Below are 27,436 nucleotides of genomic sequence, written 5' to 3'. Positions count from 1 at the left end.
TGGATAGTCAGCCTGGTTATCCCTCTGTTCCCAGAGCTGACACGAGAACCACCACAGGACTGACAGCAGAGAGGGGGTGAGATGGTTGTGCTGCTTAAGGCAGCTCTTACTGTGTCAGATTTTTGAGGGAGGCACATTTCTAATTTCCTGTTGTGCTTAATCAATCTCTGGCTTGATACACTGCATGTAATTGTTTTTCCTCCTCGACGCTGGGAAAATGTTGCAATGACGTCTGCTGGCTGCTTGCTCAGCTCCTGAATAATCTTTGTGTCATATCTGCCTCTAGCTCCACCTGGTCTGTCACAATCCTCATTTTCTGTGGGCATTCTCCCTCGGACTCCTGGACAGTGTGGTGCAAATTTGTGTGGGTGCTTAGGCTGTGCTCTGTGTTATTCCTGTTTTTGTGTTCCTGGCTGTGTGCTGCCTTAGTGCAGGGGTCTGTTTACCAGAATAAGGTGTGCTAGAGTAGCTTCAGTTCAGTTCTTTATTTATAGGTCTGTCTTTTATTCATTTAAATATTGCATTTGTCTATGTATCCTAACATATCTGAAAAATTCCTTAGCTCCTTGGCAAAAGCCAAGTGGAATTGCCAATTAATTGTGCTTTGCAAATTTATAAAACTTCCTGTTTCATAAACTTGACAGCAAGAGATTGATCCAAAATTTGTTAAAATCAGTGTAAGTCCCCTCATGGAAAGGCAGCGTTAGATTCAGCCCTAGCTCTTGGACGTCATTGAGAGAGAGAACATAAAGATAGCCTGAAAAACACACCCCCAGGAAAAGGCACAGAGAATACAGCCTGACTCATGCTGTGCTATGAATTAAATACTGGGAATAAAATGCTAAGATGTAGAAGAAATGCGTAGTGTGACTTCAGCTGTGGCCATATGGCAGTTGGAGCTGCAGCACTGGATGGGCTGGCACTCCCAGGAGTGCAGAAGTGCCAAGTTCTGCTGAGAGGAACCAGAGCATTTCCATTTGACTTCAGGGGAGCTGGAGTGCTGAAACCATCATGCAAATGTGTCTTGCTGGTTTAACTCTGTTTAATGCGTTTCATTTTTATTGGATCATTTGATTTCTCTTGTTTGCTGGGGTGGGATGGGGAGGTAATTTTTCAGGGTTCATCCCTTCGGTTCATCCCTTCCCTCCAGGGTGTCAACCCCAACACACAGCTCAGAAGAGGCTGAGCCCTGGCAGTGGCACCAGTGCTGTGCCCATTTGTTGATTCTCCAGGTTCAGCCATCCCAAATCTCTTTGCCTTGACTGGGAGGATTGATGAGAAAACTCCTTTTGCTCCAGAGTCCTTTACTGCCACTTCCAGGGCTCTGTCACCCTTCCTGCTCCTGCATGTACCATTGGTGCCCACATGAAATAAAAGCCCAGGCTAAAACATTCACCAAGGTCAGGAATTAAACCACTGCAAGATTGCAGCCCTGAGACACTGCTTGGCTCTGCCTAGCTGTCTCATTAATAAAAGAGAATGTGGGAGTGGGATGAATATTTGATGTTTTTTAGAGGAGTCCTTGAAAGAATTGTAGGTCTTGAGGCAATGCAAGAGTTGGGAAGGACTACAGATATCTGGGAAGGGAGTCAGAGTACATGCATAGTTCATGAGTACTTGATCTGCTCAGTTGTAAATTAACGTGCAGGAAATGTAAAGGTGCTGAACAAGTCATCAAAAAGCAATGATTGAGAAATTAAAATAAGGAAAGAGTGCTGAAATAACTGCGGAAATAATTTGAAATCTCCACTAAAAATGAAAATTTACGACTGAAATTGACTGAGGTGTTTAAGATGTGCAAAGAAATGTGAGTGGTCCCCCTGGCTGCTCTCCATAACCAGTTTACAAATGCCTTCAATATTCTGCCCTTTAGTAAATCTTTAGCAACTTGGTAGTTTATTGAGTTGCTGAAGCAAATATAAATCTGTTGAAGGAAGAACTTTACTGATATGGTTTGGCAACAGTGGTTTTTCATGTGCTTAAATAAATTCAGTAAATAGCTGTAGAAGAAATTTCTTAATAGAAGACTGGAAAAATGTCTCATGAGATGTTGAACTGGCTATACAGCCAAGGGCAGCTTTTAGCTTCTCTTAGATTCAGGAGGGAAGGACTTGGTTGGAGTGCAGGAACAGTGTCTGAGGAGAAAGTGAGAAATACCACCAAGAAAGGGAGGATGGGAAAAACAGAATAACAAACTACATGTACACAGCCCTGTGGGAAACCTTTAAAAAATTGAGCTTTTCCAGGACAGTTGGTTGGAAAGTTCTTGGTTTTCTGTACAATGCAGTGCAGGACACAGTATCTGCCTGTGCCTGTGGGATCCATTGATCCTGAGATTTTTGGCTCCTAGGTTTTTTATTGCAAACCCCAACTCTGTACAGCATATTTAAAACAGTGGCTCTTGACAGTTGCAGCTGGTGTTTGCTATATATTATTTTGTTGATGATATCAAGTTAAATTCTGTGTTTCCCAGGAAGCAGTCTGTCAACATCTTTCTTAACCCAGTGCCAGAGTAAATAGGAAACCTGACTCATAATGAACATTCCGGATTATGGCAAGAGCAGAAAACACACATTTCTTGTGTTTCTTTCACTGTTTTGGTGTTGTGGTTTTGTTTGTTTGCTTGGGTTTTTTGATTACATATTTCAGACTCTGGCTATGCGTTCCTTAATTACCTAATAAGAAAATTGAATTGCATCATGGACTAATCATTTTAAACACACTTGTGGTGCTCCATGTTGCCATGACATAATACATAATGAATGCAGATATGTCCTTTTTTTTTTCATACTGGTGGAGCTTTTGTCTGAAACATGAGCAGTAATTCTAAAATTACAGGAATTAAAATCTACAGTATGATAGACATGGGTGCAGATATCTGTCATACCTCCACCTGCTTCTGAGAAAGCTTTTTGCCAGAAGAAAAGAGTCATTTTGCAATTAGACATTACCTAAATACTTTGTTATGTGCCTGTAGCTTAACCTTCATCTCCACACCTCAGCTGTGGCTGAGGATTTGATACCTTCAGGATGCTGAGCCTGTTTGCCACGTGAAGAATGCCTGTCCTGGGGATTTGCTTCCTAATAGGTTCCTAAATTATGGGGAAGAAGAACTGGTGTTCCCACTTGTTTTGACATTCAGAACACAACTGTAAAAGCTTAATCCAAGAACTTCTAATTTAGCTTCTGCTAAAAGAAATCTCTGAGAATGATATTTGACTACTCTTCATCAGAAATGACATGAGAAATCACATGAGAAAATGGGATGTGACCCTAAGGCAGAGAGAGCCCCTCCTTCCAAAGTAATTGTAACCCTTTTTCTCTCTTGCTCTGGTTCAGATGACACCACTTGGGAATATTTCCCCTGGTATCAGGTCATGGGGAGCCTTGCAGAAGTTACACTGAATATATGTGCATTGCAATTAGGCATATAAGAACATGCTTGGAAGAATTAGAAGCCACCTTTTACGACTGTCACACTGCAAAGTTAGGTCTGGCTCTTCTCTCTTCCTCTGATTCAAAAAGAAAAGCATATTGATCTATATGGTTTCAGGGCATATGTCTCTTGGTTCACAGAATTAAATGAAACCACCCACATTTTCAGCATTTCTATTGTATTTAAATTTTCATGTGCGGATTGGCTCTGCTGTGCTGGTTAACCCAGCTAAATGAGCACTGTCTATTTAGGCAGTGTTGAATGAAAATAATCCTCTGGGTTCAGACCCAACATATCAGTCACATTGAAAAAACTGTGGATAATTTTATCTGTACCATACATACGAAAGAGACTCGAAGCACAGATGGCAAAATCCGCACCTACCCACAGTTCAGGGCAAACCTCTGTGGCTGGAGGCAAAGCTCTTTTGTGATGAGTGAATGGAATACCTAAGTGATCTGGAAAAATGTCAAAAGCATGGAGCTGCAAGCAGCAAACAGCTCAGGACCTACCTCTGCAGCTCGTGTGTGGTTCTCAGCTGCCAGGGGTTTGGCCTCACACCACATCTTCGTGTCTCTCCCACAGAATGAGGCACATGAAGAGCTTTCAAAGGGAGTGCTCACCTGTGCCTGGGTTTCTGCTTTGTGGGAGGAGAAGTACAGTTTCTTCTTAACCACACTGAAAATTTCTTAACCATTCTTTCTTCTGAAATATCTAAATTTCTTTGTACATCCTTCTAAATTTCTAAATGTACATCTAGGTACAGTGCTAGATACAAGTTTCAGAGGTGCTTCATTAGGCTGGCTCAATGAACATTGTAACTTCTCCATAAATTCATTGTCCCATAGTCAGACAAAAATAAATCAATCACGAACTTTGCTCTTACCCAGACAGAAATGCATGTATGCCTATGGTTATGTGCACACCCCAAAAAAACCCATTGCACGTACAAGTTATATTAAATATGAAATAGAAAAATGTATATATTTATATATTCTAAAATCTGTTTCAAAAACTGTGGCATCTGTAGACTTGGCAGTGACTTTACTGGAGCTAGATCCAAAACCTATGAAGCCTTTCCTTTTCACTCAACTGGTGGTTGATTAGGCAGGATTTGTGGGTATTGCCTAGTATTTACACGTAGGCCTATGTATATAAAATCAAGGATATGATGTTTCCTGTGCTGGAATTTGATGATCACCATAAAAAAGAATATTAGAGGAGTTCTGAAAAGGCTTGAATTTCCAGGTTCAGGGGAATGGCAGAGTCTCTGATCATCTGCTGCAGCAGAGGAGCAGTGCTGGAGCCAGGAGGGTGCTGTAAGGCAGGTGTGGTCCAAGTGCAGCTGCAGGGTCTGTGCAGACCCAGGAATTACAAAATAGGCCATGAGAGTTTCCAAACTCCCCCTGTTGTAGAAATGTCTGTTAGTTTTTTTCTGGCACATATTCCATACCTGGAGAATCAAATTATTTATGGAGCTGTAGCCCCAGTTCAGCTGCATGATGTTAAGTATGTAAATACCCTGTTCTGCAGCAACGAGTTAAAATCCTAAGGGATAATAAAAGTTTTAGAAGGCCTGTAACACTTTCAGCATGAAATGGTTCCCTAGCAGAGCTGATCTGAGTCTCAGACATAAACAGCATTTTCCCTCCATGTCTTTTAAGAAGTTAGACCACGTGATATCAAAACACACTTTTCTAACACAGTAATTGAAAAATTGATTTTCAATGGTAATTTTTACTATTACTTGTATTCTCTTTATTGTGTAACCTAGCTTGGGCTTATGTTTTTGTATGGTGAGAAAAAAGGAGTATCTGTAATGATGCTGATCTGGATCCTGGCAGTTGGGGGTGGATTATGGAACATGAGTGATGAACAGCAAGCCCACTTCATTCCTTTTAAAGTGCATCTTAAATTGACTCCGTTCCCTGCTCACCCAGCACCAGGCAGGTGTAAATACTCTGAACATCTGTGATTCTGTACAGTTTGGTGTCCAAAACCTGTTCAGGAGCTACACCTGATAAGAGATAAGCTGCACCAGTAGCTGATATGACAGCCTAATTGGACACAAGGAAGCTTTAGATTAGCAGTAGAGCATGACAAATAAGCAGAAATCTCAAGACTGAGGCTGATATTGCATCTTTTGACTGTGTATTACCATAATATGTCACAGTGGGTAGTTCTTCTTAGAGAAAGATGAGTTTTAGCCTTTAATGAGTTTAAGAGGCAGATGTTACAGCTGTCAGAGCTCTGGATGTCGCTCTTGTGAGAAATGTGACCACAATGGTCTCTGCAATGTTTCAGAACAGCAGCAAATGTTAATGAAGAGCTGCGCTGTAATTTGGGTGCCTGTGCTTAAAGTAAAGAGCAGCAGGGCTGTGGCACAGGTGCTGTGTGCTGGACAGGCCCCTCCTGCCACAGAGGTCCCCAAAACGGAGCTGTTGCTGTCCCCTGCTGTGTCTGGCTGTGTGCAGGGTGCTGCTGCTGTGCTGGCACGTCCCCAGCACAGCTGGCTCCCCTCTGCTTCTGCACACACCCTTCTGTCATGGCAGGAGTGGTCCTTGCTCAGTTCCTCCTCTTCCTCACTTGTGTGACAGCAGATTTTCTCCACCATGCTTCTCATCATCTCCATCAGGCAGATCCCACTGGTTTGCCACCAGAAAATCGTTCTTTGGTGACCAAATTTGAACTTTTGCATCCCAAATTCTTATCCTTTGGATTCCAACGTTCAGTTTTGACTGCACATGAGAAATCCTGGGCTGGCTGTAACTGGCATTTTACACTTGGCTACTGTAAGGAGGCTGTGAGAGCTGCCCTAGCACCAGTGTGAAATGAAGGCAAGCCTAGCTTGGTGTAAACAGGCTGACAGCCTCTCATCTAGAAGAAATTGGTGCAGGTTATTGCAAGTTCCAGGTTATTAATGGAGCAGTCACAGAATGTAATTTGTGTTTGGTTTTGGGAAGGAAGAATGAAAACAGAGAGTACCAGCAAGGCAAAGAGATAGCAAAGGGAATCCTCTCGTGTGGTTAGACATGGAAGACAATTGAGAAAAAAGTGCAGATACAGAATTAGAAAGTGAATGAATACTTCATGCTCAAAATATTTTCTTAGCTTCTGACAGCAAATCCTCCTGGACAACTGCCTTCCATGTTGTACCATGTGACTTCCCCAGAATGGTTCCATACATGATATTCACTCTGTCAGCCACTAATACTAAAATCCCTTCTAATCACAGGGAAACAGGATTGAGCACTTTTAAAGTTTTTAGTAAAATAATTACTTTTATCTTTTTTTTCTTACTTAAACTGTAGAGGTTTTATTGGTGAGTTTACTCAGAGATTAAATTCTGTATCCATCTTAGAACTGATTTTCTCAGCTTTGCTGAAGAAGCTCACATTACTCCTGGGCTTAGAGCTCATATTGCTCTTATTGGCCTGCAGCTCATTTTAATGTGAAGTTACAGTTCCTTGCAAAGTTATGTTTTTTACCACTTCAGTGGTGAAAACAGCCTTTTAACAGCCTTGCAGCAGTTTCAACATTTCTGTGGGCTATTAGGAGTCATTAGTACTGTAAGATCTTGACAGAGCCTGCAGAGTTAAAGATTTTGTGAATAAAAATTAATAGGATCACAGGATAATGCAGGTCAGAAGGGGCCTCAGGAGGTCTCTGGCACAGAGCAGAGTGAGCTGTGAGGTCAGAACAGGTCACTCAAAACTTCATCCAGTCAGGTCTCCAAAACTTCCAAGGATGGAGGCTCCACAGCCTCTCTGGGAAACGGTTCCACTATTAATCCATGGTGGAAATCTCATTTGTCTTAGGAAAATATAATATGGTAAGATTTTTAACAATCAAGGAAATGCAGAATTAAAATAGAGCAAACCAGTTCTTGTAGGGTAGCCGGAATATATGTGGAAATTGGAAGTATTGTCTTTTATTTACAGCATCATGGCTGCCAGAGAATTGGATGAGGAACTGAAGCTTGTTTAGATAGCAGCTTTGCAAATGTGAGAAGAGCTTCTAGCTCGAGAATATGAATACAAGTCCTAATGGTTTATGCAATGAATTTTTTCCCAGTTCTTTTTGTTGTGTTTACTCCTGTAGCTCAGCTGAAATGATCAAAGTGTTTTCCATGAATAAGGCAAGTAATCTGGGTACCAGAAAGGAATTTTTGGCAGTGAGAACAATCAACCACTGGAACAACTTTCCCAGGGATTTGGCAGAGTCCTCACTGGGAGAAGTTTTCAAGATGCAGCTGGACAGAATGCTAGAAATCTCATCTTGACTTCCCTTTCCTGTGCAAGGTTGGACCAGATGACATTTGGAGGTTCCTTCCTGTGAGCCTCTTTACTTGGTAAAGGTGATGAACACACCCCCCTCAAAAAATCCACATAACCAAAACAGGTCAGCTAATCTGGGATACTGCAAGGGATGAAACAGGAGGGAGAACAGTGCAGCATTTGACAAGAAAGTTAGGGTTTCAATATTGCATTTTAATTTAATCATATATGAACAAAATTGGGAAGTACTTAGGCTGCTACTGACAAACATTTTTATTCCACATGGTGTCATTGTGTTTCAGGCATCAGTTTAATGGAATTGAAGCGTGGTGGTAAAATAGTTTCCAGACTGTAAGAGACAAAGCATCAGGTGCATGAGACACTTTTCCCTCCCAACTGGCCCAAAACAACTCTCTGTGAGCTGCTAGGGGAAAGCTAACCTATTTTTGCAGATTGTATTCATGTGCATCACTAATTTTTTCTGAATCCTTAATTCTGCTGTACTGCCTTTGACTTGAGAGGAGTAATTACCAAGGGCTTCATTGCAAACCCTCACTGGTGCTGTGCTGCTGTAAAGATTTGCCAGAAAGAGAACGGGATGATAATTGAGAAAGAAAAGCTCCTGCATTGGCTATTTCATAGCAGTCAGTTGATAGGAGAAAAACTCCATTTCCAGTCACCCTTGTGTAGCTCTTCCCGGGTCACTTTTGAGGTAGTTTATGGCAGAGCTAGTTACTCAGCATATGTTCATAGTTTCATTACTGTTATTAATTTATTTGTTATAAAATGTTGCCAGACAAGTAGCTGAGAGTCCAAACCTGCAGCCTTCCATCATTCTGACTGCTGCTTACCTGGGGGAACAGCCTCTCTGTCTGAAAGGGGTCAACTCGTGGAAAAAGTGTTCAGTGAGGCAAGACCATGCTAAAGGTAAAATTGCTTCATTATGCTGAAGATTAATCAGCACAGAAATCTGAGTGAGATTAATCTCTAGTTCTGTGTTGGCAACATTACAGAATTTTAGTCTTATCACTACCTGTAGGGAATTATAGCAAAGAATTCAAACTGTAAGATAGAATTAAGGCTAAATCCATGAATTAGGAGGCTGTTCTGCTGCATCTGTTAAATGCAAATGAATTGGATCGTTGGACCTACTCTCCTTAGGAAATTAATTTTATGATAAAATGAGGGGAAAAAGTGCTTACTTACTAATAGCAGCTTGAAAATGGACAGTTTGTGGAGATGGAAGGCCCTGAATCTCAGTACTACCTGTTCAAAAGCCATTGACTTATGCAAAGCAACAAAGTTTTGATTAAGGAAAAGAACATCAGGTGCTTACAGTGATTGATTTCCTTTTCTGGTGTCCTTATGAGTTGTGAGAATTTATCATCAAAATGAGGAACTGTGTCCATTAGAGCTCCACACGGGGAATATGTGATGGAAGAGGTGAGGTGGGAGCTGTGTGTGCTGTAGTGCAGCTACACTGATCTGCTTCTGATGGGGGTGAGTGCAGATATCCAGGGCTGCTGTAAGACAAAATGGGTATTTATAGGGCTCTAAAACCAGAAATGGGTTGTATGTGGGTTGTAATACTGCTTTCAAGGAAAATTGTCAAGAAAATTGTCAAGAAAATTGTCAAGATGTAGCACTCCCAGAATCAAGCTTTGGTTTTCAGGATTTATACAGGTGTCTGAATTCCACCAGAAGTGTACCAGCACCAAAGCTGTATAAAGTCTTTGATGTGAGAGTCTAAATAATTTCACTCTCAGTGCCTGAGGCTGCAGTACAATCAATTTAACAGAGCGTTTCATCTGTGGCAAAATAATACTGAAAATTTGATGGAACTGATGAGGTCATCTGTAATACAATGAATTACACTTTTGGATTTACACTGTCTTTTGGATTTTCAGATATAAATACTGCCTCAAAAACACATCAAGAGGTATCTTGGGCAGGTCATGATCACCTACCAACATTTACAGCAGACTAAAGAAGACTTGGTGGTTTCAGAGTTAAATCTGTAATATTATCTTGCAGTTTTAATTACTCTTGCATTCCAAATGCCATTGATTTAAGAAAAAAAAAAAACAAACTTTGGAAGTTTGAGGTGTAATTGACTTAAAAATTGGTTGTTGCCTGAATATCAGAGATGCCCTCACCTTGTCCTTTCTGAATTAGTCTTTTATTCTTCAAACTATACTGCATTCTGAAAGATTCCAGAAAGCTTATTGCTTCTGAAAACCAAATAAAGATTTTCCATTATGTTTCAAAATGTTTTGACTAAGTCTTCTCTCTTCCTCCTTTTTAGATGCAATATATTACATGGGACTGGAGGAGATTCCAGATTCATGCATTCTTCATTAAAGCTTTTCTGTTGCCTGTCAAACCTGTGGCAATGAATTATTTTGCTTTATAGATCAGTTATAACTCTGATGATTTAGTAGATACTGAGTGGGAACCTCTGACTCTAACTCAGGTAGAAATGGCTGTAAAATGAGGACATGATCTTCAATAGGTGCTGGAGGTGCAAGTCAAGGGTTAGGACAAAACTATCAGGGCTGTCTTTAAATTATTCTCTGTGTTATCAGTCCAGCCTCACTTCTGTATAACTGCTCTTTCACTAGTTTTTATGGGTACTTCTGAGTTGATTTAAACCTGTTTAGAAATGGCAATTTGCTCATTTAATTTAATTGAATGCCATTAATGAATTTGCATTTGCCAAGCACCTTGGCAGTGGCACCCTCCGTATGCAATTGGAAATACTTTGGTTACACAGCAGTGATTGTCAGCAGATGGAACTGAGCTGGCTTGTGTTAAAATTCTTGTGGTCTACTACAGTGAAAGTAGAGCATGCTTACAATTACCAATTGCAACTTGTTTATTATGTACTACAGTCTCTCAGATTAATTTTTGGAGGTTTGTTATTTTTTACATTTGCAGTTGAATTTTGCATGATTTGCAGTCTGGTTAGAAATTATTTCTTTCTAGCAAATGAGATTAAAAGAAGACACTGTGCAGTGTTGTGTTTTAGTGGTTTTGCAGATAAATCAATACACTCAAGAAGACAAAAAAACATGTTTTTCTTTGCCTAAAGTACTATACTCATGAATTTTGCATGGCTGTGGATTCCAGAAGCCAGCATATAAAGGAGAAGCTAGGCTTGCTAAATATGACTACTGAATGCTGATTCAAACCTCAGACTGCATTTCTGCCTGCTATTAATACCCTTGTCACTGTTGTTATCATCTTCCTTTTCTTCTATCCACTTTAGATATTTCTGTGTAAGTAGGTGGATGGAAATTCTTTTGCCACAGTAGAACTGAGCTGGAGAATAAGAGAAACAGCTCAAGGTTGCTGAAGTTGTTATGTATCTGTGGCAAACATGCAAAATATTTGCTGTGAGACTTGGGTGGTTGGCAAGTTCACAGACACAACCCCAAACTCTCTGACTTATGTGGGAACAAAATCCAGCCAGTGGTCAGGGCACTCCCCCTGGGGAATATCTGTCTGTCTTCCTCAGAGGTGTGCAGGGAATAAAGGATGTGCTGAGGGGAAGGGATGGTGCATTCAACAGGCACCCCACAGTGGGTATTGCCGCAGGAAGTGTGACCCACAGTTTCCAGCTCACAGATTTGGGGCTGTGTGGGTTTAAGCCTGTTGGGGGTGATAGAAAAGCTTGTCTTTCAGAATGGCTCTCAGATTAAATGTCAGCATATCTGTGCAGGAAGTCCATGGATTTTATGTGAAGCTGTCACTGGCTCAGCAAGTGGCCTTAGGCAAGTCAGCCAGCTTTTGTGGACCAGGTCCTGGGTTAAGTCACACCTAACTGGGGAGGAAAGGGAGGAAAGAGCTGCTCCAGGTTCTGTTATGCTGCTGACCACATTTACCAGATATCTCTGCTGGCTTGGTAAAGAGAATGAAGTTCCCTTCATTATTTCTAATAGGAGATCCTAGCAAAACAAACAAACAAACAGAGAAACAGTCCTTCTCTACAGGACTCTGTGATAGATCATCAGGAGCAGAAGTGGCAGATCTTCCTCTCTGAAACATCAGAGGAAGAAACATCATCTGGTGTGCCCTATCTTCTCATACATAATCCAGGTTTTAAGAATGGGAAAGGAACTGGATGTTTCATTCTGTTCTTTAATTTAAGCCTCTATCTTTAGCTCCTTAAGAGCTTTATTATTAATATTCTGTCACCCTCTGTTACCCTGGAAGGGTTGGCAACTTCAGATATGTACTTAACATTTCTTTGTATTTTGTCTATTTTTCCCCCCCAGGGCTTGTGTTATCTTGGGTGTCATATTCCTGCTGTCATCTATATGTATTGTGATCAAAGCCATCCACGATCTTGCGAAGAGGGTGCTTCCAGAAGTGGTAAGGTGATTCCTGTTCTTTTAAGTGTTCTCTTTATTCCCTGCCCTGCCAGTGGGACTGAGAAATGCCAGTGTCTCCTTTCAGCAGCCCCACTGAACTCTGTGAAGTTCTAGCAGGTGCGTTTCCTGCCTGGCTGCACATCACTGGCCCTGGTCTTCCAGCACTATTTTTTACTTATGTGATGGAGTCTGGTCTACTTCTGGAGTTTAATTATGGGATTTTTATAGGTTTGACCCCAAATCTCTCTCAGCATAACCACTTAAAGCTTCTACACAGGGCTGTGGGAGTTCACTTACAGAGAGAAGGCCTCCCTGGGCTTAATGAATCTACTAGAATTTTATGAGAAGAATGTTTCCACAGTTTACTACTCCAATGGCTTCAGTATTTTATTTTCAATGTAGAAAAATGTATTTTTGGATTACATTTTAATGTCTTGCAGCTCTTGCCTCCAACTCCAGAGCCATGTACATGTGGCAGGGATGGAACAGGTGAGGGGAGCATGCTGGGTGAGAGAGTTGGCTTTTAGACTGACTCACCGTGGAGCATCACAAAGGGCTTTTCTCCTGCTCCCTGCTTTCTTTGGGCTGTGGAAGCAGCCCCTACCTGGCCTGTAGAGCAGCTCTCCCCAGCTGCCTTTCTCTCAGCTCTGCTCTGGCCTGTCCTGCTTGCTTCCTTTCAGTACTGGCTATTAACTTCTACTCATCTTAACAAGCTGCTCACTGGGAAAAACATCTGGCAGGGGTTCCACTCCCACAGGACTCTTCCTGATGTGCTCAAACAAAATGAGGCTTCAGTTCAGTTGTGGTGTGCACAGCCTCAGAGCCCTGTCCTCAGCCTTTGTGAGGTTTGCTCTGGTTGTGTGTTCAGCCTTTCACATCGAGGATTCGCCCTGCCAGGTGCCATTCTCAGCACAGCACCACACAAACCAAAACTCCTTCCTTCCAACCAGGAGATGGAGGCAGAGCTGGAAAATGAAAAAGCCAAAATGGACTTCCATCTGTTACCCACTGTTAGCCGTGCAGATGACCTGCTGTGTCCTGTGCTCTCAGGGAAACTTGCAAGCTGGGCAATTCCAGAAGCTTATTTTCAGTAGTTTATTGAATCCTGGCTGAGGATGAGTAGCCCATGAGTTATCACATTACTGAATTGCAGCCAGGTGCATTGTTTGACTGCAGGTGATTTGTTCTCTTTGCATTTTGCTTGCCCTCTTTTCCAGTCTTCATCATTTCCTGCCTCCCCAGCTTTGCCAGCATTGCAGCACGTGGAGCTCACCAGCCTGGTTCTGTCAGAATGATCTGGGTTAGCTCAAACACTTTCAGTAGCTGGTTCTTAAACCAGACCAAAACATTTTGACAGAACTGGGTTGAGGAGTGAGAGTGGGGCATGTGCCAGTGAGGCTGAGGAGGAGGCAGGTAAGGGTGAGGGGAGACCCTGCTGTGATGGTCACATAAGGGACAACTTCTTAACTTGTCTGTACCCTAACAGTGCAAGCTGGCTGCAGTTTGACTTTTGTTTAGTGGGAAAATTAAATTTATATATAGTCCTGACTCAATGAAGGAGAAGGGAAAAGGGAGGCTACAACCATAATTAAAACACTCATTTTGTGAATTTCTGGTAGTGTGTTTCAGATTAACTTGGATATCTCAGTCTAATTAATTGTGGGCAAATTCTCTAATAATTCTATCAGTAGGAACAAAAATTTAAAAGTTGCTTCATCTATATCTCACTATTTCATTATTACAAGTTCTGTCTACAGGAGTGGGCTCTATTTCTGACGTGGGGAGAAATGTCTCGTATTTGGATCGTGAATATTTTTTGGGATTGCAGGCATATTGTACTACTTCCTCATTTTTAATGTCTTTAAATGCAAAAATATGGAAAAAATATGGAATCAGAAAGGCATCCCTGAAGAGAAGATCCCATGACATTTTCAGTGTCCTGTAAGAATGATTTTTACAGATCTCTTTTGGATCTCACAGACTGCCTTGGATTCAGTTTCCTGTGCTAAATCTGTATTGAGTAGGCAGAATTTAGAGTGGATACTGCTTACATTTGACACAGGATCAGGGCACTGATGGATAATCCTCCTCCTGTGAGTGTTCTCACTCATTTGGGCACTCAAGTACCACCAGCAGTCTGAAGGATGTATCTGGCAAGGCACAGCCTGTGGATGACTGGTGGCAGGGTAAAATCCACATGGACACACCTAAAGCATTTTCATACCTGGCAGTTCTGCCTGGAATGTAGGTTGGAGCATGGGGATGAAAAGAGATGGTACTTTTTATTCAATGTCTCTTAAATGGCGTGGCAAGGATTTTAATTTCAAAGCCTTTCAGTACCTCTCCCTGTGGGAACCCGATTCAGCAAGGGCTGTGTGACAGCTGAAACATCTCTGTGCAAACTCAGAATAACAGTGAAAAATAGGAAAGCTCAGAGGACAGCACCACTGCTGCAAGTCATGGCCAGTGAGGTGTGATGCCTCAGGCTTGCCAACATTAAAAATAACTGGGGGAAGAAGATGTTGTTGAATAGAAACTTTTGCAGTTGCCCTAGCTGTGCCTGGCTGTGACGCTGATTTTCAGGTTCCTCAGCTGCTCTAAAGAGAAATTGTTGTTCTTTCCAGTTGTTTTGCCTTTGTTGGTTGATTGTGTTCCCAGCAAAGCTGCACCTGCCCAGGCCATGTCATCAGCATCTGAGCAGAGGGGAAATCTGCTCAAGTTACATCAGTGGGAGGCAGAAGTTCCTTCCTCTGCTCTTTTATCAGGGTGCTGTCTTCTGCTTCTTGGGCCACTGATGAACTAATTGCTAATCTTGTACTGTTTTACTATGTAATTTGGCTTTAATGAATGGATATATATCTGGAAAAATAACAGAACAATGTTTTTTGCTCATGGTTTTTGCATAGCAGTGGAGTGACCAGTTCTGCATCAAAATAGTGACCTGAACTCTGTTCTGGTTACTGTATTATCTGTACTCTGGTTTCTGTGTTATCTGTGTTACTGGGATATGATATTACCTTGGTTTTCTGAGACCAGGGAGTTATCCTCAAGGTGTGAGCAAGAACAAAACATTAAGACCAAGAAAAGGTAGTGTAACTCCACTGGTGTCCCAAACTGGAATAAACCCAGGGCGTAGAGCTCAGCACTAGATTAAGAGGATCTTAACAGAAGTTTCACATGTGAGTCAGAGTCCCATGATTTTTTTTTGTACAGTTTACATCCTTATTGCTCTTTATTGCAGCAAAGGTCATTTTAAGATGTGGGTAATTTTAAAGCGTCCTGTGAAATTTTAGCTGTGTGACTTCAATCTAAAGGGAGATAATGTGGCAAAAACCCAGCTGGAAAATGTTGCTGTTGGTGTTCAGATGCTGAACACAAAGTTGGTACTGTCAGCCCTGCAAATGGAGATGGTTTGAAATGCCCTGCTCTACGTGGGGGATTCGAGATTAACCTAATGATAATAATAATGCTAAGCAACATGACTGACTGCGTTGTTCTCAGAGCTATAAAGTCTCTTTTTATGCCTTAATTTCTGGTAAACTTCAGGAACTTTGTAATAATTTCTCTGAGTTCATTTTAAATTGCAGAAGTTTTGAGGAAAATAGTACAATATGGACAAGTTTAATTTAAGAAATTAAACAGAATGGGTAATCTGCTTGCTAATTGTAAAGAGCTATGACTAAAATCCTAAAAGCAGAGTCAGTGACTTTTGAATAATTCTGGATCAATTACAGGAAGTTCATTGTATTTCTTCTTGCATATGAGATACACTGGTTATGTATCTATCAGCCCTTAGTATGCACATAGCTAAAAAAAATTCTTGTGAAGATTTTATTAATTCCTTGACATAGAGATTTGGTTGTCCTTAAAGTGAATCTTGAAGGAATTGCTTTCATGAAAATACTAGCAATAAAAGAAAATATAAAAATCACATAATTAAGAAATAATTTAAAGTACTTTTCCTCACATTTTGAACAGGTATTCTTTTACTTACGTGGACACTTAGAAACAGGAGTCTTCAGTATTGTTGTTATTTCATATGAAGATTTCAGGTGCAGGGCTGGGAATCCCCAGCAGGATTCACAGACCCAGGAAGAGAATGACAGGTTTACTGCACATTAATGGCATTTCCAGCTTGACATCCCCGTTGTGTAAGGGCCTTAAATGTCCACAGATTCCTGTTAGACTGCAGAGAGGTGCTGCTCAGTTTACAGGGCAGGAGCTCATGGTTAACTCAGTCAGGCATTTTCCAGTCACCCATTTGAATTCTCTTTTATTCCATGCTGAATGTAATTTTGTTGAAACGCTGTGAATGACAGTACAATTAGAGCTCCTGACTTTCTGTATTTCTTAATGTTGCTTCTGCCTTCCTCTTCTGCTTCTTGTTTGTGTCACCTCTTGCTGTGTCTCAAGTAAAAATAAACAATAGGTAATGTCTCAACACAAGTTTTCAGGACAGGCAGTGATTTTTTAATTCTTTTGAATGTCTCAAAGCCTTGGGAAGCACAGAAATGGTGCATTTCTCCTTTTGCTTCCTCAGCTTGATATGCTAAGGACTGTAGTTAACTTTGGCATAGCCTGTAAGGCAGGATATGAATGGCTAGGTAGATTAATTAGTTTAAAATAACTTGGATGAGTTCGATGTTAAGTGTTTGTCTGGAATTTTGACTTTGGTAGTGTAGGTGTTTCCTACATGCAACAGCAGCCATGGCCTTACTGGCCCAAAAGGCCCAAATTTGGTCTTCAGTGACTTTTGTTATGTCTTTCTTTTTAGTTTTGTCTCCATCTTTAGAAGATTTAACCAAGGAAGTCTAGAGAGCCCACAGAATTCAAAGGATAAAGGGTCACCAGTGATTTATGCAACATGTTCATTTTTGCAAATTACTGTTTAGCACTGAATTGATATTTTTAGAGAACTTTAACTGTAGATTTCATTTCCTGCAGTTAGCAGCAAATCTAGAAATTGTCATTATTAGGTAAACTCAGGGTTTTCCCTTTGCACAGGACTTTATATTTTATGTTATAATTAAAAAGAAGCCTGCCCTGAAAAATGATATTCCGTGTCAGGAGAGTTGGCCAGACAATTAATTATACACTGACTATAGAATTCTGTATTTATATTAATTATGTATCTCTTAAGTGTGGGGAAAAAATCATTTTCAAGTCACTGAGATATATATTAATCCTCAGTGTTCAAAACACAATCCCTCATGCCAATATTTTTGGTATTTGTGATGTAGAGCAGCGTTCTTCAACAGTGATCCATAGAATGGTGTATGTTTTGAAGTTAATTATTTAATGAAGTAATGAATTTTGGGGCTGACAGTAAAGTAGATGTAGGAGAAATATTGCAACTGAAGGCAATGTTTGTCCAAGAGGGCTGGAAAATGCCAGTATTGAACATGTGCAGAGAGAAGGGGAATGGATCCTTTTTCTCCCCCGTTTTGAAGATTTTTACATTTTGTTTTGTGAGCATTAAAAAAACGTATGATGGGTCTGTGATTCTTGGAGAGAGGAGTAAATGAGGAGAACAGACTTTTCATGTTCACTTCCAGAGGGGATTTGTCTGCCATGTAACCTCACCTTGGATTTGTAGAGATGTTTAATTTTCCTTTGGAGGCAAATTTGGGTGTGGGAGTGGAGACAATTTCTGCCTGTGCCACCACGTACACGCCGGTCGCCTTATTGAGCTGTGACCTCCCTTCTCACTTGCCTGAAAATATTTTTAATTAAAGCTTCCTCATTTTTAAAATTTAGAGATGGGATGACGTTTTCCACTTGCCTTGGAACACGTTGGTTTGGAAGATTTCTTTCCAAATCTTCTCTGGAATGCTTCAGTTTTGGGGTAAGATTCCTGTACAGAGCCCACACCCGGCCCCCAGCCCTTCCCAGGATCTTCCAGTGACACTGTCAAACTCAAAAATAGATGGAAAGATTGCAAAACCCAAAGAGAACAAGCTTTATACAGGAGGGAGAGATGTGTCATTAATGGGTGGGAACATTACAGCTGCAAATTCCAGTCCTTTCTGTGTTCTTGTCTTATTTTTTATATAGCTGAGAATTTTTTATTTAGCTGGGAATATTTATTCTGTATGGGTCTGCTTCATGACATGCTGCAGTTATTATTTCTGTTTCATATCATTGATCCCTAAGGAAATATTTTTCACCAAACAGATCTTTGACTTTTTGTTCCCCCTCCCTCTTTTTCTTTTTTTCCTTTGTTGCAGCACTTGCTGAAAGTGTTAGATGAAGCAGGCCAGCTGCTCTTCTTTCTGGAGTGTTTGGAATTAAAATTTCTGATAATTTTAGTTCTTGTTCCATACACCTGAATTAAAAAGCTAATCAGTAATTGACATTTGGAAGAGAAAGTCTTCATTTTTGTTTACCCTTCAGGTTAATTTAAATGAGTATTTCTCAGATAATGTGTTTTAAGCTGGGTTTTGTTCCTACAATGATGAATGTTGAACCTAAAATAGAATAATTTCCTGTTGGCTCGGAAATACTTTACTGAGGTTCTCTTTCCCCTAGCTATGAGATTCAGACTATTTCCCTTATTGTTACTTTCAGCATTTATTCTCCAACCTGTGTTAGCCATAATAAGATAATTCCCAGTAGGGGAAGGAATTACCATTCCTTTATTGATGTTTCAGAGAGCAATATCCACAGCCAGTGCTGTCCCTGAGGATCTGGTACACACACATTTCACTGCAAATAAGAAGGAATAGTGATTTTGCATACTGTTGATGACATCATGCTTGGATTTCTGTGTAAATTTTAGTGATTTTTGACATTTTATTAATATATTGAGAAAGGAACCTAAAAATCCTTGAGTGTAGGTTTTGAGCATTGTGCTGTGTTTGCATTTGCTGCTGTTAGTGCTTGCCAGCTCTGTGATAAAAAACCCTTCATCATTTGCCCCTTTACCTTCATCATGTCAAATACTAGATATTCTTGGGTAGCAAATATAATTTAGAAGTGAATGATGTGCTTTATTTTGACCGTGGCCATGAAGAATTTTCAGACCTTTTCTTGCTTCTTAAAGAAGGCTCAAAAATCCCAACCCAACCACGCTGAGAAGGACTGTTTTAATTTCACCTGGGGTTGTAAATCAATATCCATTTACTATTCAGTTACTGCTTGCATCTCCCTGGGTAATCGTAGAACACATGTAATGTCAGAGCAGTTTGGCATTTGTCCTCATTAGTATGGCAAAGGACACGTTTGTGCAGGAGTCAGCAAGCATCATGCCGTATTTGTGACATTTCCTGCAGGACACAGAAGGAAAGGTGTCCTCACTTTGTGCATGAAGGACGTGCAGCCCATCTCATGTGCTGCCTCCAATGCTTTTATAAATGAAATCTCTTGAAAAATTAGGCCATATGTTGTTCTATTGTGTGTTATTGATCACAGCTGAAAGAGAAAGGTAGGGTGGCACTGTGTAGCTTTGTGAGTTGTAATTGATTTTTTGGTTTAACAGTTTAAAATAAATACATCATAAACATATATTCAGCAATGTCAGCAGTTGAATTATAGGCCAGTAGCAACATAACAAATAACACTTATGAGTATACACACATATGTCCTTAGACATGTTTCCCTATGTATTTCTAAACCCCATATATAATTTATTGCTTTCTGTGTCAAATCAAAGTATCATATACATTAATTATGCATTAGAATCCTACTTTATAATTGTTATTTCTGTGTATGGCTTGGAGTTTGGCCAGAAATACATGTGGGTACTTGAATGGAAGAGTAAGCCAGGGTTAGGGCAAGTGTATCATGGATATGTATATGTATACTCATCATTTTTTGCTCAGGTGGAAAGCCTCTTTTCCAGATTTTATCACATGATGATAAGAAAGAAAAGCTGGAGGCTGCTCCCCACCTGGGTGGTGTGGAATGCACTGCTGGTCTCAGCTCCCTGCTCAATGGGAAATCAGTCTCGCTCTTCTGAGGGTGGACAAATGCAATTTTAATTTATGTTCCCTAACTCTGGTGTTAATGTGGATGAATTCTGGGAGAATGGGAAGCGTGACTGACCTAACAGTCAAGCAGAGCCTTTGCAGGAGTCCTAAGGTCACCTGAGAGTTCTCTGCAGCCCCAGTCCTCAGTTCCTGGCCCCCGTGCCTTGCCATGGCATTCAGCACACCCTGTCTTTGTTATCTGTTTCTTGAAAAAACATTCTGTGCTGTGGAATTGCTTTGTCACACCACAGACAAGCTTAAACATTCATAAGATTTTTTTTTTTGTACTAATAATAGATGTTTGTATCTCCATGTGAAGAGACTGTCTCCTGCTTGAGTCAGAGACTGGGCTGTTGGTTTGTTTTCTGACAGTGAAGTGCAATTAGAACTCATCCCTTTTGAAGTTTGCTTGTCAGAGAGACCCTCTGGCTTCCCAGGAGCTCCCTTTAGACTGACTACATGAACTATTTATTACTTGGGAGAAAGTGTGATAGAGATTTGGACTTTTTTTAAAGTGTTTGTATTAGAAACGTCTCTGTTGCTCTCTGTATAGTAACATAACCATTCAGGGGAAGAAGAGGGAGTCCTGTTTGACTGAGTGACATGCTCTGCTTTTAGTGATCCCAGTGTGACTTGGCAGCTGCTGGGGGAGCTGGAGGCTGTGGGAAGCATTGAAGGGAGGGATGGGGAGCAGGGTGGGAGCAGAACCCGGCAGGTGCTGGGGAGGACGGTCACCCATCACCTGGACTGAAGAAGGGTCATTGCTGGGATCCAGGAGACAGATGGTGAGTTGCAGAGTTGGGCAGAATTTAATATTTAACAGCACAAACTCAGCTCAGTTTGGGCCAGCCTCGACTTCTCTCCTGCCAGCACCATCTGTGGCATTCCAGAAACACATCCCTACCTCCTCAGCCAAGAGGAGAGGCAAAACACTGTGAGACACCAGCTCTGCTGGAAAGGGAAAAAATGGCATGAAAAAGGCAGTACCAGTGATTCCCAGCTCCTGCAGGAGTGTGCAGGAACTTCTGGCTGGTTCACAGAGGAAGCCAAGGAGAAGGCAGAGGAGTGGGAGGAGCTGCAGGTGCTGTGGTGGGAGAAGGAGCTTGTTCTGGGGTTGCAGTAGAATGAGTGGCCAAGGAAGGACGGGGCTTCCCCCCACACCAGAGAAAATCTTTGGATTCCACACTGGACAAAGCAGGTGAAATGAGAACATTTTTACATCTCAGAAGTGGAAGGACTGTAACTAGAGGAGAGTGGGCAGAGAGGAGCTGGTAGAAATATATGAAATCAGGGCAAAGTTTTAGGGTCAGAATAAGCAATATGCATTCTAGGGAAAGATTAGGAACACAAATCAGCTGTAACTCAGTTAGTAGGCTGGGAATTGGGTTAAAATATTTCTACCTAATAAGCCAAGCACTGAAGAATCCATTGTGAGATTTTTTTAGTTTTTTACTGTCTAAAATACATTCAGGAAGAGATCAAAGTTGCAACATAAAAACCAACCAACTTCTTCTCAAGCCATAAGATTGTGGCTGCTTTTGGTGAAATCCTTGAAAGCAGGGACAGAACTGTTGTGACAATTTTGCAGCCCCTCTTCTCAGCAGCACAGCTGGGAACAATGCATTTGGATAAAGTGGAAGAAAGCTGCCTGCTGACTTCTATTATTCCTTTTTTAGGAATGATAAGAGAGGAAAAGATTTTATTCCTAGCAAAGCTTTCTTCTGGGAGAGCAAGCATAAAACCAGATTATAAAACCTGGCATAAAACGCATCTTTAAGCAGGGACACTGCAGCTATTAAAGTGCTGTGTGGTGCCCCAAGGATGGGCACCTTGCTTTGTGTACAGTGCTGGTCTGTACATGAAGCCATCTAATCAGAGATAGGTGTCCTTTAATTAAGGCCTCATGTTCAGTGTAGCAGCCGTGAAGGGAATATGATGAAAAGAATTGGAAAAGGAAAGCGATTTATTTACCACACTGGGAAGCCTTTATCACATGGAAATGATCAGAATTTAAATTTTTATCATCTGCCACGATTTGCTGCTGCTTTAATGAGAACAGCACCGAGGGACAGGTACAGTGAGCCAGGCTGGATGAGCTCCTCATGACCCTCAGACGGGAGGGCAGCACTGAGGGGCCGCAGGGAGAGGCTGCCAGATGGCCCGGCTCATTTTATTAATTTAGATCCCCATTAGGGCTTTTCTTTTCTTCATCTCTCCAAAGGGATGGGTTGGTTTAGTGGGAACCATCTCACGGCCACGGGGTGCCGTGTTTAACTCTCTGGAGCCCACGGCACTGCAGCAGAGCCTTTGTCACCGGCATGTCCCAGGGCTGGACACCTCTGCTGCCCACAGCAGCCCTCCCTCGGCTGAATTCACTGAATCCTAAACCAATTCCAGCTTCTTGGCAGCAAAACAGTGCCAAGGGAACCTTTTGAGCTGTTCCCCTTCATCCTGCGCTGCTCGGGGACCAGCCGGGCTGTCCGTGCTGCTGGGATGCCCTTGGGGCTGAGCTCTTACACCCGCAAAACCTTCCTGGTGCCAGCAAACAGCCTCGCTCTCCTTCCAGCCCTGGGGTTCCTGCGCACTCAGAAAGCACAGAGAAATGCTGAAAAAAGAGAGTTTAAAGGGTTTTTTCCGTCTTGGGTTTGGTTCGTGCGGGGTCTGCCGCCTCCCGGTGGCTCCTGCGGGGAGCTGCTGATTTTGGGTTTGGTTTGGAGATAAACCCGGGAATTTCGCCTTCCGAAAACCTGTCTGGCTCAGCCTAAAGTGTCTGCAGGGGGGTTTAATTTCTTCCTTTTCTTGCGTGCACAGTGATAACAGATTGTGTTATCACACAATTGTTACCCGACTTGGATTTATCGGGTCTTCTGCTTTATCGGTGGTTATTGGATTAATATTGGAAACAAAATGGGCTTGCCTTGTGTGATTTGGTGAAAAAACCACCCCAAACAGCAAACTTAGGAACAATTTCTAGATCCAGAACATGTATCCTCTATAAAAATCCTATTCAGCAATTCATGATTTCATTGAGAAATCTGTATCACATTTAGGTCATTCTTAGATTCCTGTACAGTAGCTAGACTCATTTTGATCATGACTATACAGCAGAACAAGTGGCAAGATGCATTTCCAAAAACTGTGATTTTAGTGACATGTGCAGGAAAAACCCTGAATTCACCCCAAAAATTTGTGGCATACCATGACAAGAAAAAAAAAAACCCAGAGAAAAACTCTAAATATTAAAGTGCCATGAAGAGGATGAAGCCTGATATGATAGCACAGGGAATAAGATATAGCATTTTCTGGATTCTGAATCAATAACTGGAGCTTTGAACATCTCTACAAACTATTTTCAAAACATCTGGTATTGTGATCCATAGATTTTTTTTCCCAAATTATGTCAATTTGTAATGGTTTTCCAGTGCATCCATAAGGATTTCACAGGTGTAGAAAAACAGCATTTCATCACCCCAAGGCTGACAGTGACACAAGTGCCAATAGCAAAGTGATTTGTGCTGTCACCTCTGCTGGGCCTGCAGAGTTCAGCTCTGTGCTGGTGACAAAGCTGAGGGGGAAGGCAAAGAGGAGAGCTTCTCTTTTTGTGTAGAATAACAGGGGTATATTTTAGATTATTGTGGAAAAAAAACAGGAAAAGGGAATTTGGAGTTAAAAAAACCCAAATCAATAATCAATCAAACAGGAGCTGAATGAAAAAGGGCATTAATTTTTCCAAAAGCTCTGTGAGAATTTTGAAGGGACGGTCTTGGAGAAAAAGAGTTGGAAAAAAGAGGTATCTAAAAGGATATTCATTAAAATAGTAAATAGTATAATTAATAATAGAGAATAATAATAATACTATTATTTCTCTGCCTGTGAGGAACCAGAGACTCTCTGGAGGGTCTGTGGGGTGATGGGGAAACAAGGGATCTTGTGTAGTTATTGAACAATGGGTTCTTGTGCCAGGTGAGACACAAGGGAAGTGTTGGTGGAGCACAGCATTCTACTTCAGATTATTCTGAAACCTTATGCTGTATATTAAATATTAGGTTAAATATTAGGTTAAATATTAGATGAGATTAGATTAACCAATCAGAACTTGTTAGGCTATCAAAATGAAGTCTTTGGCCACTGAAAATACACATTTTTGAGAAAGATGCATCAAAATTAGAGGCATAGTTTTGGCAAGGATCTCAAATTTTGGGTGTTTTTTGCAAAGCTTCTCCAGACTTTTGAAGCTCTGTTCTCATTTCAGACCTTCTGAGAGCTCCCAGCTTTCCTTGTTAAACTGACAGCAACCAAATATTGCCACTATTTCCTTAGTCCTTCCCTAGCACTTGGAAATTGCTTGGATATTTTCCAGTTGTTCAGTTAAAACAACTTTATGAATGCTTTTTATCCTACCTTTACCCAGTTTTTGTGTTCTGTGTTCTCATTGCTTCTGTTTTACTCTTTCCTCAGTGCATTTTGTCTTAATACTTCATACTGTTAATATTGTACCAGGTCAAGGGATAATGAGCTCATGACTGAGAGTGAGTAGAAGTAGACTTTCAAAATTATACAATGCACAAAATTATATAAAAATATTGAATGGTTTGTTTAGTGATATGAGTACATTATACCAGTAATCTAATTCCCAGTATCTTCATAAGCAGCTGTCAAAACCATTTTTTGATTTCTTTGGGTTTCAAATTGCTGCTAAACAATGAAAATGGATGGATCTGATGGTGAATCATCACGACAGTGTTTGGAACCAACAGGGACTTTTGCTGGAGTGTTTTAGTCAGGAGCAGGGTCCCAGTGGCCCTGGCCCACTTAGACCTGCAGATACAAATGAAAGAAGAATTCTTGCTGTTTCCTTTATTTGTACTGGTGTTGCAACAGCTTAAATTAAGGCTTCTGTCAAGAGTAATAAATGAATCCAACTGAGAGCTCTGTGGTTATGTGGCAGGCAGGCTGGGAGCCTTGGGTTTCCCTTGGGCTCAGGTACCTCGTGGGGAAGGAGGCACAAGGGCTCCTTGAGGCACCTCAGTGCAGCCTCTCAGCACCCAGGAGTGTCCTCCCAGCCCAACCAAACATGAACCAGTCTGCAGGAAGGCGTGGGGGGCTCCTGATGACCTTTAGGGAATGAATTTTAAACAATAAATAACAACTTACCCTTCCTGGCCCTGCCCTGACACACAGCTCTCTCCTGGGGAGCCTGGGGAACCCACATTTCACCTGCAAATTCAACAATGGGAATGTTTCTGTGAAATGGGAGCCCCTGAAAATATTTGTTCTCCCTGAAAGAGCTAAACCTTTCTTTGCACGTCAGCATCAGAAGTTTTATGGATGTAGCTTGAACTAGACTTTTGAAAAGGGAAATGAAACAAAACCAAAGCAAGCCCAGAATCAGAGACAACATTAAATGGTAATTTCTTACTCTAAGGATCAATATTGGTCTGGTAAGTGGGATTCTATTTTCAAGCCTCCCTCCTGCCTGTGGGGACTTCATTACTGCTGGCATTAGGCACTGGATGACCTGGCAGTCTGCTTTCAGCCCCACAGGTAAATGGAACCTCCTGACTCTGGGGACACTGGGTCAATTCACAATTTGCTGATGGGAACTGTCATTAATTATGTCTGCAAAAGCAACTGCAGGTGACAATACAAGCAAAATAGGCACCAGCTGTTGGGGAACTCATAAGGTAGATCATGATCTCAGGTTGTGTTTCTCAGTAGCACAAATAATTGCCCTGTAATTAGTACTATTTGTCATTTAATAGGTGGGACATGACCAGAAGACATATTAAGGTCTGACTTTTTTTTTTTTTTTTTTAACATTTTAAACTTTTTTTTTCTTCCAGGATGATTTTCTGTATAGTGTCTCTGTTCTAAGTGGAATCCTGTGCACTGCCTTGGCAGTAATCAAATTTATGCTGGGCAAGGTCCTTACAAGCAGAGCCCTGATAACTGATGGTGAGTGTGACATTGATTCTGCTGCTTTTATAGACTGCTCCAGGGAACCCCTGCATGATGACAGCCACTGAGAAATGGGAAAAAATCCAAACCCAAACCCTAGAACAGTCTGTGGTACTGCTGGCCTCTAGCACAGATAGCTCAGCTGAAATGGGAATGCCTGGTTCAAACAGTGAATGTGTGGACAGTAAGCAAAAATAGAGAGTTAGAGGTGGAGCAGATAATGGATTAGAGGTGTATTAGTCAGAGGCTGGGCTGCAGCAGGGGGATATGACACCAGTTTAGAGAGCTTTGGTTAAATCACCTCCATCCTCACTGCCTGTGCCTGGCACAATCCTGAACATTCCAGTGAAGCAAAGTCTGCTGCAGAAACCCCGCCTGCCTCGAGCAGGGATCATCAGCACATCCACAGAACCCCCTTTGGTGTCATTCATCACCACAGGGCTTTCCCTGCTGCTCAGCAGAGCTGCTGGAGCATGGCAGGTGTGAAACAAAACCCTGCCCTGCCCTGTCCTGTCCTTCCCTGCCCTGTCCTGTCCTCCCCTGCCCTGCCGGGCTCTGGCACAGGGTGGGTCTCCTCCTCTGCATCCTGAAACACCTCACTGCCACCACTGCCCAGGTGTGCAGCACCTGGCTGTTCCTGGTTTTGAGGGTAGGTTTAAAATCATGCTTTAAAAGTAGGTCCAGATATTCCTCTTCCTGACAGGGCTCAATCTTCTGAACCCTCAGAAATCCCAGGGATCTGCCCTTCAAACGGGTGAGGCCACAGTTTCAAGCCCCCTACAAATCTCTCCCAGTTTTTATCTGCCAGGGCAGCTTGAAATAATCTGTAAACAGACACTGTAGAGTGTTCATGATTCATGGGTTGTGGTACCTAAATTATTTTACTCTTTGCTAAAGATTTCATGTTAAGGAAATTCAATTCTCAGCTTACTCTAGAGATACATAGAATTAGCTTTATTTTAAGCAAATTAAACATACTTAAATTTTTTCTTGATGATGTGTGATAACATATTATGAGTATCTCTATCATCCCACTTATATAAATTCTCCATGAGTATTTATATTTTAAATCTGAAAGAAGCAAAAAAGGCATCAAAATAGTAGTGAGGGGGTTACAACGAAGCTGCTGCCTCCCTGCATTTGGGATTCTTTCCCAAAAGACCTCCAGCTCAGAGATCTTATTCTTTCCAATGGGCTCTGCCACTCCAGACACTTTAAAACAAAAATATCTCCAAGCTGCAGAAAGGATTCTGGAAAGGATGCTGGGAGCTGCAGCCCAGTGAGTCTGCCTTCCTTCAGTGCCAGGGTGGAAGTGGGACACGTTGACCATTTCAGAACTGTGCCTAGGCAGGCAGATGATGAACCCTCCCTTTAAAAACATGTAGCTTAGTGTTGAAACAGATCAGTTTATTCAGCCAAAATATT

At 41.6% G+C, this 27,436-nt stretch overlaps 1 protein-coding gene across 2 annotated transcripts in view; it reads left to right on the top strand.

Annotated features, from left to right (window-relative positions):
• Positions 1 to 27,436, top strand: part of TMEM163 (transmembrane protein 163) — an 86,918-nt gene that overhangs the window by 55,392 nt on the left and 4,090 nt on the right. For both annotated transcript variants that reach the window (XM_063400956.1, XM_063400955.1), the window contains 2 exons: positions 11,991 to 12,087; positions 25,897 to 26,008. In XM_063400956.1, the coding sequence (XP_063257026.1) occupies positions 11,991 to 12,087; positions 25,897 to 26,008 (209 nt within the window). The remainder of the gene's footprint in view (positions 1 to 11,990; positions 12,088 to 25,896; positions 26,009 to 27,436) is intronic.

The sequence above is a fragment of the Prinia subflava genome, chromosome 6, assembly GCF_021018805.1.
Source record: "Prinia subflava isolate CZ2003 ecotype Zambia chromosome 6, Cam_Psub_1.2, whole genome shotgun sequence".
NCBI lineage: Eukaryota > Metazoa > Chordata > Aves > Passeriformes > Cisticolidae > Prinia > Prinia subflava.
Note: the sequence above shows the minus strand (reverse complement) of the source record. Positions and strands in the feature narration are given on the sequence as shown.